General features: G+C 37.1%; 2 protein-coding genes across 2 annotated transcripts; both read right to left on the bottom strand.

Moving 5' to 3' along the window:
• Positions 1-2,554: 2,554 nt before the first annotated feature.
• Positions 2,555-4,089, bottom strand: LOC137711600 (ethylene-responsive transcription factor ERF027-like). The gene has a single exon (XM_068450855.1). It carries the CDS (start codon positions 3,773-3,775, stop codon positions 2,927-2,929), a length of 849 nt encoding a protein of 282 aa, XP_068306956.1. The 5' UTR covers positions 3,776-4,089; the 3' UTR covers positions 2,555-2,926.
• Positions 4,090-11,835: 7,746 nt separating this feature from the next.
• On the bottom strand, positions 11,836-12,294 carry LOC137710031 (uncharacterized). Its single transcript, XM_068448993.1, has one exon. The coding sequence runs from the start codon at positions 12,292-12,294 to the stop codon at positions 11,836-11,838; it is 459 nt and encodes a 152-aa protein (XP_068305094.1).
• Positions 12,295-13,347: the final 1,053 nt, after the last annotated feature.

The following is a 13,347-nucleotide window of genomic DNA, read 5'->3' on the forward strand; positions in this document are numbered from 1 at the left end:
CCTTATGAAGGAAATTTCACCCATAAGAAAAATTACTAAGATGGTTGAAATAATTTGGGAAAGTTTGGGCTTATGTACTGCCCCCGCCAGACGACAGAGAAAGGTTGGAGGAGAAGTGGGTGGCACTGACGGATGAGACCATGGCAGAAGCAAGGAGAAGAGAGGCAGGAAGGGTCCCTATTTCTTTCTTCTCCGTGCGCGGTCATCTTCTCCGAGAAGAAGACAGCCACTGCAACCTACACAGACCTCATACTCGAGTACGAGGGGTCTCCGAAAAATTTATAGCAACGATTTAGGATTGCCAACGGGTCCTGGGACCTCCCTGGTCCCTATGTGGATCCGTCCTTGGCCACAATCATGTTAATGTTTTTCTTTATTAGTGTGCTTTTGTTTTTTCTAATCACCGTTTACTCAAACGCTAATCAAATACTTTGATTATATGATTAAGTCTAAGGGTAGTTCTATTGATTTGAATTCCTCCCAATCTAGTTTACTTGTCTTACTCATTAATTTGAATAGTTTGAAGAATAATGATTTGTTGGAGTTACTCACTAACTCAGGTAAGAATGATTTCAAAAGTATTGGAGAAACTTTGACCATGATGTTGACCGATTTGGTAAGACGACCGAACTACATTTACTTTTTAAGAATCGACGTCCAAACCATATACATATATACAAGTTAATATTATTTTATATATATATACACACACGCACACGCACACGCACACACTTTTGAAGGTACACTGGGTGTACTGGAATCAACAACTGTTTTTTTTTTTTTTTTACTTTTTCTAATTAATGTGTTCCAACAACAAAAGAAAAAAAGAAAAAAAGAATTAATTCATCAATATTCAGCGGAGATATGGTAAAAGCCTAAAGTCATTGGTTTGGAACGCGTGCAAGTCCCCGGCGTTCCTTGAGTCTCTGCTACAAGATTAGTGAATCATCGTTTTCTGGTGTGTCTAGAAAGTTTCATTTGAGAACTAATTTTGAACTTTGCAGAGTTATATCAGCAATAGTCTTAAAATTTTGGATTTTTAATTGTGTCATCTCATAACGAGCCCCCTGAGAGAATCATCGTTTTTTGGTGATTATATTTCTTTCTCAGTGCATGCCAAAGAGCCAGTGGATCTTCAACTGCTAGATACTCGCTCTTTAATCATTCATCGAGGCGGCGACGAATAAAGATCATGATATTCGCCCAATCTTGAGAGGATGCATCGGTTCCCTCCTTAATGGTTCTCCAAGATTTCTTGCCTCCAGATGGATCTTGGCATCCACTACCTAAGTAAGTTAGTTTTTCCCAATAATATCAACGACAACAAAATCAAGCTTTGCCAAGTTTGCCATTTTTCTGAAAGAAAATGAGATGTGTAAGAACTGGTAATAATATGGATTCTGGATGATATTAGAATTTATGGTTTTTACAAATTTTTCATTTTGAACTTCAAGCCAAAATGATAAGCACTCGAAACTTCAAACTTGAGATTTACATAATTTAAACATTAATGAGGAAGGCTATTGTACCGCACCACTCTCATTGAAATAATATAGTGTAGGCTTGGTGATTATACCGCACCACTCAAGCAGCAGGAAAATTAAATATGCAGTGCAAGATGGGCGATTATACTACACCATCTAAAATTGCAATAAAATTAAATATGTAGTTCAAGATGGGCGAATTGTATCGCATCATCTAAATTTACAATAAAATTAATATAAAATAAACACTGTGTTAGTAATCAAAAGTTACACCAAACAAGAAATAAAAAATATAAGTAATTCTCAAATTGAGGACTAGGAGAAGGCATGGTGCTAGCAGCTCATGGTGAGGAAACACCAAGCAGGTGAGGCAAAGAAAGAAGAGGAACAATAAGATCCTTGGAGGAAGCATTTTTCGGCGAAGGAAATGAAAACTGGTTAGGGTTAGAGAGTCATGTTGATAACGTGTTATAAATAGGCAAAAGTGAGAGAAATAATTTTTGCTAGAGATAGAAGCAGAACGGGTGAATTATATCACACAAAGGATGCATATAAAGAGAGATGGGGATATTGGTATTATTGCTTTCACACTTAATCCGGTGTGTTGTAATGAAGTTACAGACATGCCTCTATGTATAGGAGTTTGATCCGACAACTTCTTACCTACAAGAAGAAAATATTTCACTTCTCTATGACATTTTCATCCAATGCATTCAATGACTTTCACCAAAGTTTACCTTTGGTTAGCTTTCTTACACAAACACATGTGGCATTTGCACCACATTTCACAACATTTGATAGGTCTTAATGAAATTTTTCCTTTTTTTTTTTTGGATAATTAAGCAAACAGAAACTACAAAGATAAGCCTTTAGAGTAATCAGTGCCTCAAAACTTTAGAAGAAAGAGTCAGCATGCAAACACACCGACTAGAAGAGGATTGACCCACAGAGACAAGGACATCCACTATAAATAGGAAGAAGAAGATGAAGCATATATATGCAGTAGTTTTTGCTACCCATGCATATGAAAATCCTAGGAAGCAGATAGGAAGAAAGAAACTCAGATATAATTAAGCAATAATTCAGAAGGAAACCTCACAATCTTAATATATAAAAGAAAATAAAAGAACGAAGAGAAAAAGGTCAAACTCCTCGCGCAACAGTTGTACATGTACTCATAAATTCAAAAATCATAATTAAGCAAAAGCACCCCAAACTCATGAACTCACTTCACTGCCTGCCTCAGTTTCAAAATTTGACCTCTGCCTGGTTGATAAGTATCAAAACTCATAACCATGCCGTCGATCGTGTTGTTATTTACAGCCTCCGAGGTACGTATTGCCTCCACATATATAATTCTCTGTTTTTCTGTTTCCCTTCTTCATATTATAATTATCTTTATTTTTGAGCGTGCAATTAATTCAGGGTTGTGAGCTGCATAATCAGTAATAGCTCCACAGACGGTCTTCTCCTCCGTCTGAATTTCCGGGCGAGTCATAATCAGACGGCGGCGAGTCGTTCATTCTCGGCGGAGACACCAGCATTCCCTCTGCCATGTCCACCAGCAAATTCGGCATCTGGAAAAGCTCTTCCTCGTCAATAAAGTCTCCAACAGACGACGCCAAACTTGTACTACTCATCATATCATCACCCTCGTGCTTCTGCATTTGTCCCATTTTTGGACTCTCCATCGGGTCACTATTCTTTCGTAGAGCTGCGGCTGCAGTAGCCGCGGCAGTACGAATATCAATTGCTGATGTGGACGGTGGCACTGGATACAATCCAATGAAACTTGGAAAGTTGAGAGCAATATTGGTACCCTTGAGTGAAAGTGCGGCCACATCATAGGCGGCTGCAGCCATCTCCGGAGTTGGGAAAGTGCCAAGCCAAATACGCTTGGTCTTCCGTGGCTCTCGGATTTCCGACACCCATTTTCCACCCCGACACCGGATGCCATGGTACCTGGGGTGCTTCCCGGAAGAGCTCGAGGCCATGGTGGTGGGTTTTGGTAGTGTTTGAATATGTAGTGCTGCCCTAGCGGAGGGGGAGGGTATTTCAGTAATTTCGTGCGTGTGGCGGTGGGGAGTGAGAAGAGAATGTGGGAGGACTTGGTGTGGAGCGTGCGGTGGAGGAGCCTGAGGAAGGGTTTGGTGTGTTGGGTGGAGTAATGTAGGGGGAGGAGGGTGAAAGTCAATGGGGGATACTACTAGAGGCGGATAAGCGGGTGTGGATTGGTCTAATGTTTGATTCACGTTGTTGGAAGTGTTTGGATTTGGATTTAGGTCAGCCATGATATTTATAATCTATCTATTTATATATAGTTACAGATTTATGTAGCAAGCCAGGTGGGGATTTATGTAAATTTTGGATGTGGGGAATATAGAAGGAAGGTAAGATATTAATTATGTTTGTGAGAGAGAGAGTTGGAGAAGGTCATGAGCGAGAGATTTGAATGCAGGATATATATATTGTGATTAGCAAGGTTATAGCGTGGGGATTTCGTGGGAGGGACTCGCTCAAAAAGTCATGGCAATGCAGCCAGCGAGCAGTTTGGTCTTGTACAGGCTTTAGGGTTTTAATTTGAAACTTTACGAGTACATTCCATGAAAAATTAATAATTTTAATTTGAAAAATTTTATGTAGACAAATTGCCGTGTCTTTTGGTGAGCACACGCATTCGGCACAGGCTAGCAACTAGCTGTTCTCTATTCTTACCCTCTCTTAGTCTCCCACTCACTTGATGAGAAATGATAAGCAAACCAACATTTTAGATTAAATTCGTAAATTATGCGATGTGTCGTCAATAGAAAATAAGCACGTCGATACTTCAATAATAATCTAGACATTAACAACCACGTCATATGTGTAAAGCAAAAAATAATACAAAAAAATCCTGCAGCTGAACGTAGACTTTTACCTACAGGTGACGAGAACTTATAAATTGGCGAGACCCACATCCGTTCCATGCAAAGTTCAACCTTCAAGAAAGCCTGAGTTGCTCACTAAGACTTCTCCAAGCTCTCCTGCATATGGCAAGGAGAAAAGTCAAGGTATTAAAGATAGGATTAATAACTAAATCCTTATCTTTATACTTTCCTTATTGAAGATCAAGTCAATCAAGTAAGGAATCACAATCAAATCCAATCAAGGATTTCACGAAATAATTCCAAGATAATATTTATTTAATAATATCTTAAGAATAATTCTTTTCTCTATCCAACAGATGACACACCTTGGCTAGCTGGATGTGGCCACATGGCATGGAAAACCCTACACATGTAGCCGTCCTAGCTCTATAAACACCCGATTCTCCACCAGATTATATATGGTAAGCTTTTGCTACACAATTAAGCTCTCAACTCTCTCTTTTAGGACATATTAACTTAGGAATTGGAGATCCATTGACCAAACGCCCACACTCTGTAGGCACGTGGCTTTAGTTATTGATCGAAGATGTTTAATTATTTTGTATACACAAATTCATCAAGACTGAAGATGGTAGATTTTTGATACCACAAATTAGTGTTTCCAATGAAAGCTTGATTTAAATCTCAAAGAAGCTCTCGTAATTCCTTTCGGAGTTTCCCCCACCTCGAATTCTCTAACGCTCCAATCTCTGAATTTTTAAATTCATTGATTCGTGGTTAAAGAAAGGATAGAATGACTGAAAATTCTGAAACCACGAGTGAAGGGAAATTTTGAGATTTCTATGGGATTTCTAGTGGCTAGCATGCATATACAATTCTAAATTCATATACGTAAGCAACGGAGGCATATTATCACATATTATCAAAGTTATAGTTATGCAAATCCCCTTCAAGAAGCATAGGTTCATATATGATGCATCAAACAAAATATTGAAGAACAAAGTGAAGGTTGAGTTTTATACCTCTTGATCTAGACTGTAGACCAATGATGGACGACCTCCAAGCTCTTTGTTCTTTGAACTCCTTGAGTCTAGCCTCCCTCCTTGCTTCCTTCACCTTAAAGAATTAGAGCACCTTGGTTCTCCTTAAGCCTCCAAGTATAGAAGACCTCTAATGATCCACACCCACTAGTTTAGTGAGATGGATGTTGGAATAACCAAAAGGAGAAGAGATGATTAGCTATTTTCTCCTCTTGATGGCCGGCTATGTGTGTGTAGAGAGAGAGAGAGAGGGACTTATTTTTCTCCTATTGAAAAGAACACACAAAAGCCCTAATGAAACTTTTTCATTAAACTCCCTTTCTAAAGGTAAAAGAAGTAAGTCAACTAATTGACCCTTTCTCTCTCTTCTTTCCTCATCCTTGGCCGGCCACTTACTGTTGGTTTGGACTTTGGGTTTTTATCATTTCATGTCATCCTATGCTTGAATAAAACCAATGGGTTTGGGTCCAATGGGCCCGAATGAACCCGAACTTTTTCTTTAAGCCCGAAACGATCTTTCATCGCTTCTATGATTTCTTTAGACTTTCTAATTAATCATAGCACTTAATTAATCGTATTAATTAATTCCATCATCCTTTAGTTGTCTCACCACAAGTGTGTATCAGTGTACAATTGTTTTAGGTTCTAATTAGCGAGGCAGTGAAGTGATTGGTACCAATCCAATTGATTTGTATTTATCCAATCACTTAGTGAATTAAAACTTACTTTTAATTCTCCTTCTTCTTTGATGACTACTTATTCAATTATCAAGAAGAACCCACAAGCCATGAGTGACATCTAACCATATATCATGGCTACCCAAGCTAATGTAGAATTTGGTCAGAGAACCTATTCAGTTGACTTACAATGTAATTCAATCCTTCTCTAAATCAATACTCTCAATCACATTCCTTCTCTAAATCAATACTCTCAATCACATTACTAGGGTATGGATACTTTATGTCAAACCCATAATGTGATTAAACTATGTTATATGATTCAATTGAGTCATATAGGAATGCCTTCCATCATTACGCTCGATACTTTGGCCGAAGATTTTCGAATCATATCTTGAGTATTCTTCCTCTCATTTTGAGGATTAGAGATTCCTTGTTGAACATTCACATGTCTACATGATTAGGCAACTTAAGCACAACAATGCCGTGGACACTCTCGAACGGAATGCCTTTGACACCATCAAAGATCAAGGACCTAACCACTGGACAACTATGATGTCTCAGGTCAAAGAACTACTTACATTATTCGAACCAGTAGAGTTACTTACCTGACATGTGAGTAGACCTCCATGCAAGTACTCTCATTTGATTGTGTTCAGTGCACTCATTCCTTTAACAAGCACCTACATACTTATCTTTGTGTCTCTACATGAATAGCTTAAGACTTGCCATCCTTCCAATTGAAGCAGACAAAGTACGTACTAGTCTATCCGGATTGTCAGCGTCCCTCTAACAATCCTATGACTAGGAACTTTTTTGGAGATTATGGTTATGTGAAGAAGGTCTCTGTAGTCTCACATCTTTAGATTACTTTTTTCCATCGATCCATTGTTCATTGACTCACTATTTTGGACCAGTATCGTTCATTGAGATAGTCCTAATAAGTGACTTTACCTCTTTTGATGTATTAGACTTAACCATACATTCAAACATTGTCCTGAAAGGTTTCTTCCAAAGATTGACTTTCAGGGCATATCTACAACAATCTCCCACTTGCACTAAAGTCAATTGTTGGTGCATCTTATAGATATTAATCAACTGAACTTAAGCTTGTCGGTTAACCACGTTATGTATTAATCCTTTTTAACTTAAGAGGATATACTTATTAAATGTTTCCAAAAAATTTAACGTTGTCAATTTCTTGTGTTCAAATACTTTGATGAGACCTTGATTTCATGGCTTGATCTATCGCCCCATTACGTCGCAGTATCCTACTAACGACCTTATGGTTTGGATTCAATCATTGGTTCAAGATGAACCCCGTCTATTCGAAACACATTTTGAAGTAGCTTCTAAAACTTTAATATATATATATATATATATATATATATATATATATTTCGTTTGTATACTTTATACAAACTTTGCTCTAACCTTGAGACCATTGTAGTACCATACTAACAATACATTCATATGATTAGTACTTCATCCACCATGAAGTTCCATTTGTTAAAATGGGTTATTGTCACTTTGGTTTATAACCTAAGTGAATGCACGCTTCCAGAGTCTCACTCTGATATTCCTTTCTCAAAGGTAATAATACTCTATCAGTTGCTATGGTTTTGATCCTGGGCTTTAGTAATATCCCAAAGTGCTTACCATGGTGGTTATTCGCCTTTGGATATCACATCACAAGTCTACATGTGTACTTTTGTGGTTTTGTGACATATTCTTTATAAGGATCATGAAAGTATTTTTCTGTCATATGAAGAAATGCTTTCACTAATCTTCAACATTTGAGATTTCTTTACCTTATACAACATACTTGAGACAGCCTAACTGTATCAATAAGTCTATTCTTAATTGACTTCATTTATGTCAAGTCCAATTTTAAGCCTATACTTCAAATTGACCATGTCACCATTTGTCATTTTGAGTAACATTCGTTTTTCACTAAGTCTATCCAATAGACTTAATTTTAAAACTATATTTCTAAAAAATTTGACATATCTCCCACTGGCCTTCTTGTAACTAAGCATTCATTCAGAACTTCAACGAAAAATTAACGTTTAGAATTTCTTGATTCGAATGCATATAGCTCCCACTAACTTGTCTTGGATCTATTGACAATCTTTAAGATCCATTAGCTTGTTGATGATGTCTCAACAGTTTTGGGACAATCAACAACTCCAGCTAACACAAGTTATTTAAATGAACATACACAAGAGAATTCCTTCTCAAGTAATCCCATTAGATATGTGTGACTTGTTTTATTAAGTCCATTCATTTAAATTATATGGTGTCAAACACCATACTTCAAGTTTTAGTCATACTAAGACCTTTAAAGTAGTCATATAAGAATTATCCAAATCATTAGTGGAAGCATGGCTCCTACTAAGGATATAGGAATTCAACCATACCTTCTAGGTGGCTAGTTTAATTCTTCATCAAAACTACATAGAGCATATTAGCTACATGAGGTGCCAAAACCGGGTTGTCTTGTCGTTAAACACTATGTTATGACTCAATTTGAAACTATTCCCTTTTGTTTCATCAACTTGTCCATTTGCTTTGAGATTAGCATGTTCTCATAAAAGAGAATGATGGCCAACTCCCAACTTACCCATTATATGCTAGGTTGGTGAAACCAACATCCATAGGTCACCCTTAGGATGTTACACAACGTAGAATCTTTAACACTTGAAGATTCTATGTTGTGTAATTAATGGTATCATACCATTAATTATAGACAACTATAAACTAATCATATTTAAGTTTATATCCCTTTTTCACCTCCCACTGTTTCTCATGACCTTAATGAGAAATTGCATTATACATTCAAAGTGTACAATTATGAATACACGGGTAGAGGAGATAGAGGAGAAGCTTCAAACCTTTTAAGCTTTTCATTTTAACTCCATTAAGTTGATGCCTTGTTATTAAGTGACTAAGGTCTTTAAACCTTTTATAGATTTTAGACACTTATTCTTGGTTTGGTTACTACTAACACATTTGACATTTGTTAAGACAATTTAAGAATGTCCAATTAGTTGTTCAAAACTACTAGTTGAACCAAGAGTGATCTTGGTGATTGTGCTCAAGTAAGTTATAACCACATAAGAAACATTTCCTTATGTCCTATTCACTTCATTATAATGTGATCTTCCTTTTCTACTAGAAAGGAATCTCTAGACTTTCTCAATACATATAAAACTCATATGAAGGCAACTGGAACCAAATCTAAAGATTCATTGTATCCATCTAAGGCCAGCATGTGAGACCTATCTTTAATTGATAGATCTAAAGTTTGGTTATCACATTATGTAAGTGATAGATTATTTTGTATTTCATCTTGAATATAACAAGACAATATTCAATTCATAACATTATTTTAAGGAACAAATATAGTAGAAGGCATTCACCATATTACATTAATATGATAAGTTAAACATTCATAAAGTTCAATACAAAAGAATTAGCTCTGACATTAGAGACTGATTATATGCCTTCACATAGGCACCAAAATGGATCTTCCATCACATGAAGCCACATAATAAGTTCTTAACAAATTTAAGAACAAGTTAAAGACTATCTTTAAATGCCTAATGTCTTCCTAAGTAGTAGCAAAAAATAATGTGTCGAACTCTTTTTCTCCATCCTTCTTCCTTGCTTGTCCATCCTCTACTTGGCTACTTCACCGCTTCACCTACATACAATTGCGTAAGTGATTAGCCTTTTATATCTCATATAAAATTAGAAGATCTAACAATTAGAATTGAACGTAAGAACAAACTCATACCTTGTGGTTTGTCCTTAAAAGATGCGAGGTAAAACCTGCAATTCCTCTTCCAATGCCTCTGTCATTTCCACAGTGGAAACAGGGTCATTTGGGCTCCTTTGCCTTCTTCTTCTTCTTCACTCTTCCTTGGGCCTTAGGAGTGGATTGTTGGAAGTATGCCCACAAAGCCACTGATTTGATGTAATAGCTTTTGGAATACTTATTGTGTTAAACTATTATATGTTTAATGAAGGGCAAAGCTTATTGTTAATCACTATTTATTGTATTATCTGTTTAAACAATAAAGGAATTCGAGGAATGTATTTAATCTAAGAGAGAAATGATCTAAGTAAGTTAGATTAATGAGACCTTTCTCTTATGTTCATTCCTAAAAAGTTCATAGCCATAGGATAGCCAATTAGGCATTGACAATCCGCTAAGGTTAGTATGTGTTATGTTAACTCAAGTGTGAGTATGACTAGTCTCAAGTCATTTAGTGTTGGACACTGGGATAAACACATAGGTGCTCAAAAGGTAATTGACTACACTGAACTACGATCAAAGGAGAGTTCAAACATTCATGTCATGTAAGAACTCATAAGTTGCAATATGAAAAGTAGTCATTTGACCTGAGGCATCATAGATGTCTAATGGTTAGGTCCTTGATCTTTGATCATGTCAAAGGCATTCCATTAAGAGTGTCCACGACATTGTTGGGGTCAACCTATCTAGTCATGTAGGCATATAAATGTATAATAAGGGATCTCTAACCTTCCATGATGAAGGGAGAATACTCTGAGATATGATTCGGGAGTCTTTGGCCAAAGCATACGAATATAACTTAGGAAGTTTGTTCCAAATCATATTCAATTGAATCATATAGAGAAGTATCGCATTGGATAGTAGACATGAAACAAACTATCACTCAAACAATGTGATTAAGAGTATTGTATTAGAGAAAGACCATATTGCATTGTAATTGTAACTGGATAGGTTCTCCAACCACTTCTACTTAGCTTGGGTGGCCATGACATACTGCTAAGTGTCACTCATGGTTTGTAGAAGCCCTAAAGATTAGCAAACACTAATCTTCATCAAAGGGAGAATTGAAATGTAGTTTTAATTCACAATCGATTGTTAAGAGTAACAATCGCCCACTGCGTCGTTAATTGAAACCTAATGGATCGTACACCGATTAAGGATGAAAGTAAAGAAATATAAATGAGATGGATAAGCAATTAAATGGCTTAATTGGGAATGGTCAAGATTAATTAATTATACGAAAGGTTCGTATTGGGCTTTTAAGTTAGTTTCGGGTCTCGGGGCCCAAAAGGGTTTTGGTCCACAAGGCCTATTGAGTTTAAGTTGTGAGACAACTAAAACAAAATGGAAATTAACCCAAATATAAATTCAAAACCGGGCAGAGGGTGAGTGGTAGCAAACTTGGGTTAATTGCAAGTTTACCACTCATATTTAATGTGGTATAAAGGCATCTTTATAGCCATTCTCTCACTAGGGTTTTCTTGAGGCAAAGAAGATAAACTTTTTCTCCTTTTTCTCTATAGAGGACGGCCTTCCTAGGGGAGTTCACTAGCATCCAACTTCCTCTAGGTAATCCATTTCATCTTCACACCATCATCCTTGGTGTGGAGACTTAGAGGTACCAAACTTTTGGTATTTTTGAGTTCCTTTCCTCACATCCTCAAGGAGCAAAGGAGCATCAAAAGGGAAGAAAATCACAAGGAAGATCTAAGGAGCTAGGAGGTGACTTGAAGGCCCTCCACTTGGGTGAATCCCTTGTGTAAACAAGGATGAGCTTCAAGGGTAATGAATCTCAAAATCCTTTCTTCTCTTTAATGTTGTTAAAGAGTCTTGTGTTTCACTATTCACTAGGCTTTGAAAGTCATGGGTTTTAGAAATGTTTTTGAATGCATGCCTACTTTAAAGTGTTATTAGTTTGCATATGTGTTCAAATGTTCTCACATATTTTTAGCTAGGATAAAATTTTTCCTTCATGGATGAATTCTTCTCTTTCCCCTTGCCTTTGCCTTTCGGCTTGGCCTTGGAACTGGATGGCTTGTTGTGGACCACAGTTGCGGTCCCTACAACGCTCTCTTTCTTCATAGTCCTCTCGGCGGTTACTAACATATTTAGTAACTCAGAAAGAGTGTTATCCATCTTGTTCATATTGTAGTTCATTACGAACTGTGAGAACGAATTAGAAAGAGAAGCGATGATAAAGTCCTGGACCAATTCTCCATCAAGTGGAGTACTTAAGTTCTCCAATTGTTCAATGAATCCAATCATCTTCAGTACATATTGATGCACTGGAGCTCCCTTGATCATTTTGGTCTTCACAAGTTCATTGACAGTGCTAAAGCAACGGTTGCGCGTCCCTTCACCATATAACTCTGCAAGATAGAGTATGATATAGGATGCACTGTCCATACCCTCATGCTATCTCTGCCGCTCCTCATTCATGGAAGCCAACATATAGCACTTGGCTTGTGTATCATCCTCAACGTGCTTGTCATACTTAGCACACTCATCCTCAGTGGCCTCAGGGCCAGGAGGTATGTGAGGTAGAGCCTTGTCTAGTACGTAAACAATTTTCTCCAAGGTTAAGAGAATCTTGACATTACGGTACCAAGATGGGAAATTGTGCCCCTCAAGGCAATGCTTGTCAAGTATCTTTGATAGTGTGTTTCCAACAATATCTAAATACATAACAATAAAATAAATTAGTTTGATTGTTGATTAAGTCAAACGATTAGGGTCCTTAAACCAAATGACACCACCCCCTATTTTTGGCAAATCCCATATCCCTCAAGATGGAATCAGGGAGATTCCAAAGAAAGCTCCTAGCGGGTTATGGAAGACTCACTATTACCAAGCCCATCTCACAATGATATGATGTTGGCTAGCAAAAATAATAATGAGAGGGTAGAGTTACCCATTCACAACAACCTCTTGTGATTACCCATCTAGTTGGCCTCTAGAGAACAATGCCTGACAATGATATGATGTTGGCACCATTTCTCTTAGTTAAGTTTTGACCCACCATGCCAGTTCAGATAGGGGTCCTAGTATGACCTCACAATGACATGATGTTGGCCATACTCGTTGCCTACCTTCACCATATCAAATGTTGAAATAGACTCCTCCTGAGTATAAGCACATACTTTGAACTCCCCTATGATAGGGTGAAGGCGGTGTATGAGTCATAAATGATTGGAGCCTACCATGGTGGAAGGCCACGAAGAAGTATTCAAAGCACCTCTACGCTTTCAACTTAATATTGGATGTTGATTAAGGGATTTTAAGGTCTCATCATTTTATTTATTTAAACATTTTGAAATAAATTGTGTCCTATTACAACTACTAGTCCAAGGAAAATGAGATTAGTAGTATATGACATCCCCACTATTTGTTTTCGCAAAACAAATCAATATCAAAATAATTTTTCAAAAAATTGGAGATATATATAACTACTAATTAAGT

The sequence above is a fragment of the Pyrus communis genome, chromosome 12 (genome assembly GCF_963583255.1).
Source record: "Pyrus communis chromosome 12, drPyrComm1.1, whole genome shotgun sequence".
Classification (NCBI taxonomy): Eukaryota; Viridiplantae; Streptophyta; class Magnoliopsida; order Rosales; family Rosaceae; genus Pyrus; species Pyrus communis.

Excerpts from the sequence above, each read along its gene's own strand:
- LOC137710031 (XM_068448993.1), bottom strand. The coding sequence starts at position 12,294 with ATGGACAGTGCATCCTATATCATACTCTATCTTGCAGAGTTATATGGT.
- LOC137711600 (XM_068450855.1), bottom strand. The coding sequence starts at position 3,775 with ATGGCTGACCTAAATCCAAATCCAAACACTTCCAACAACGTGAATCAA.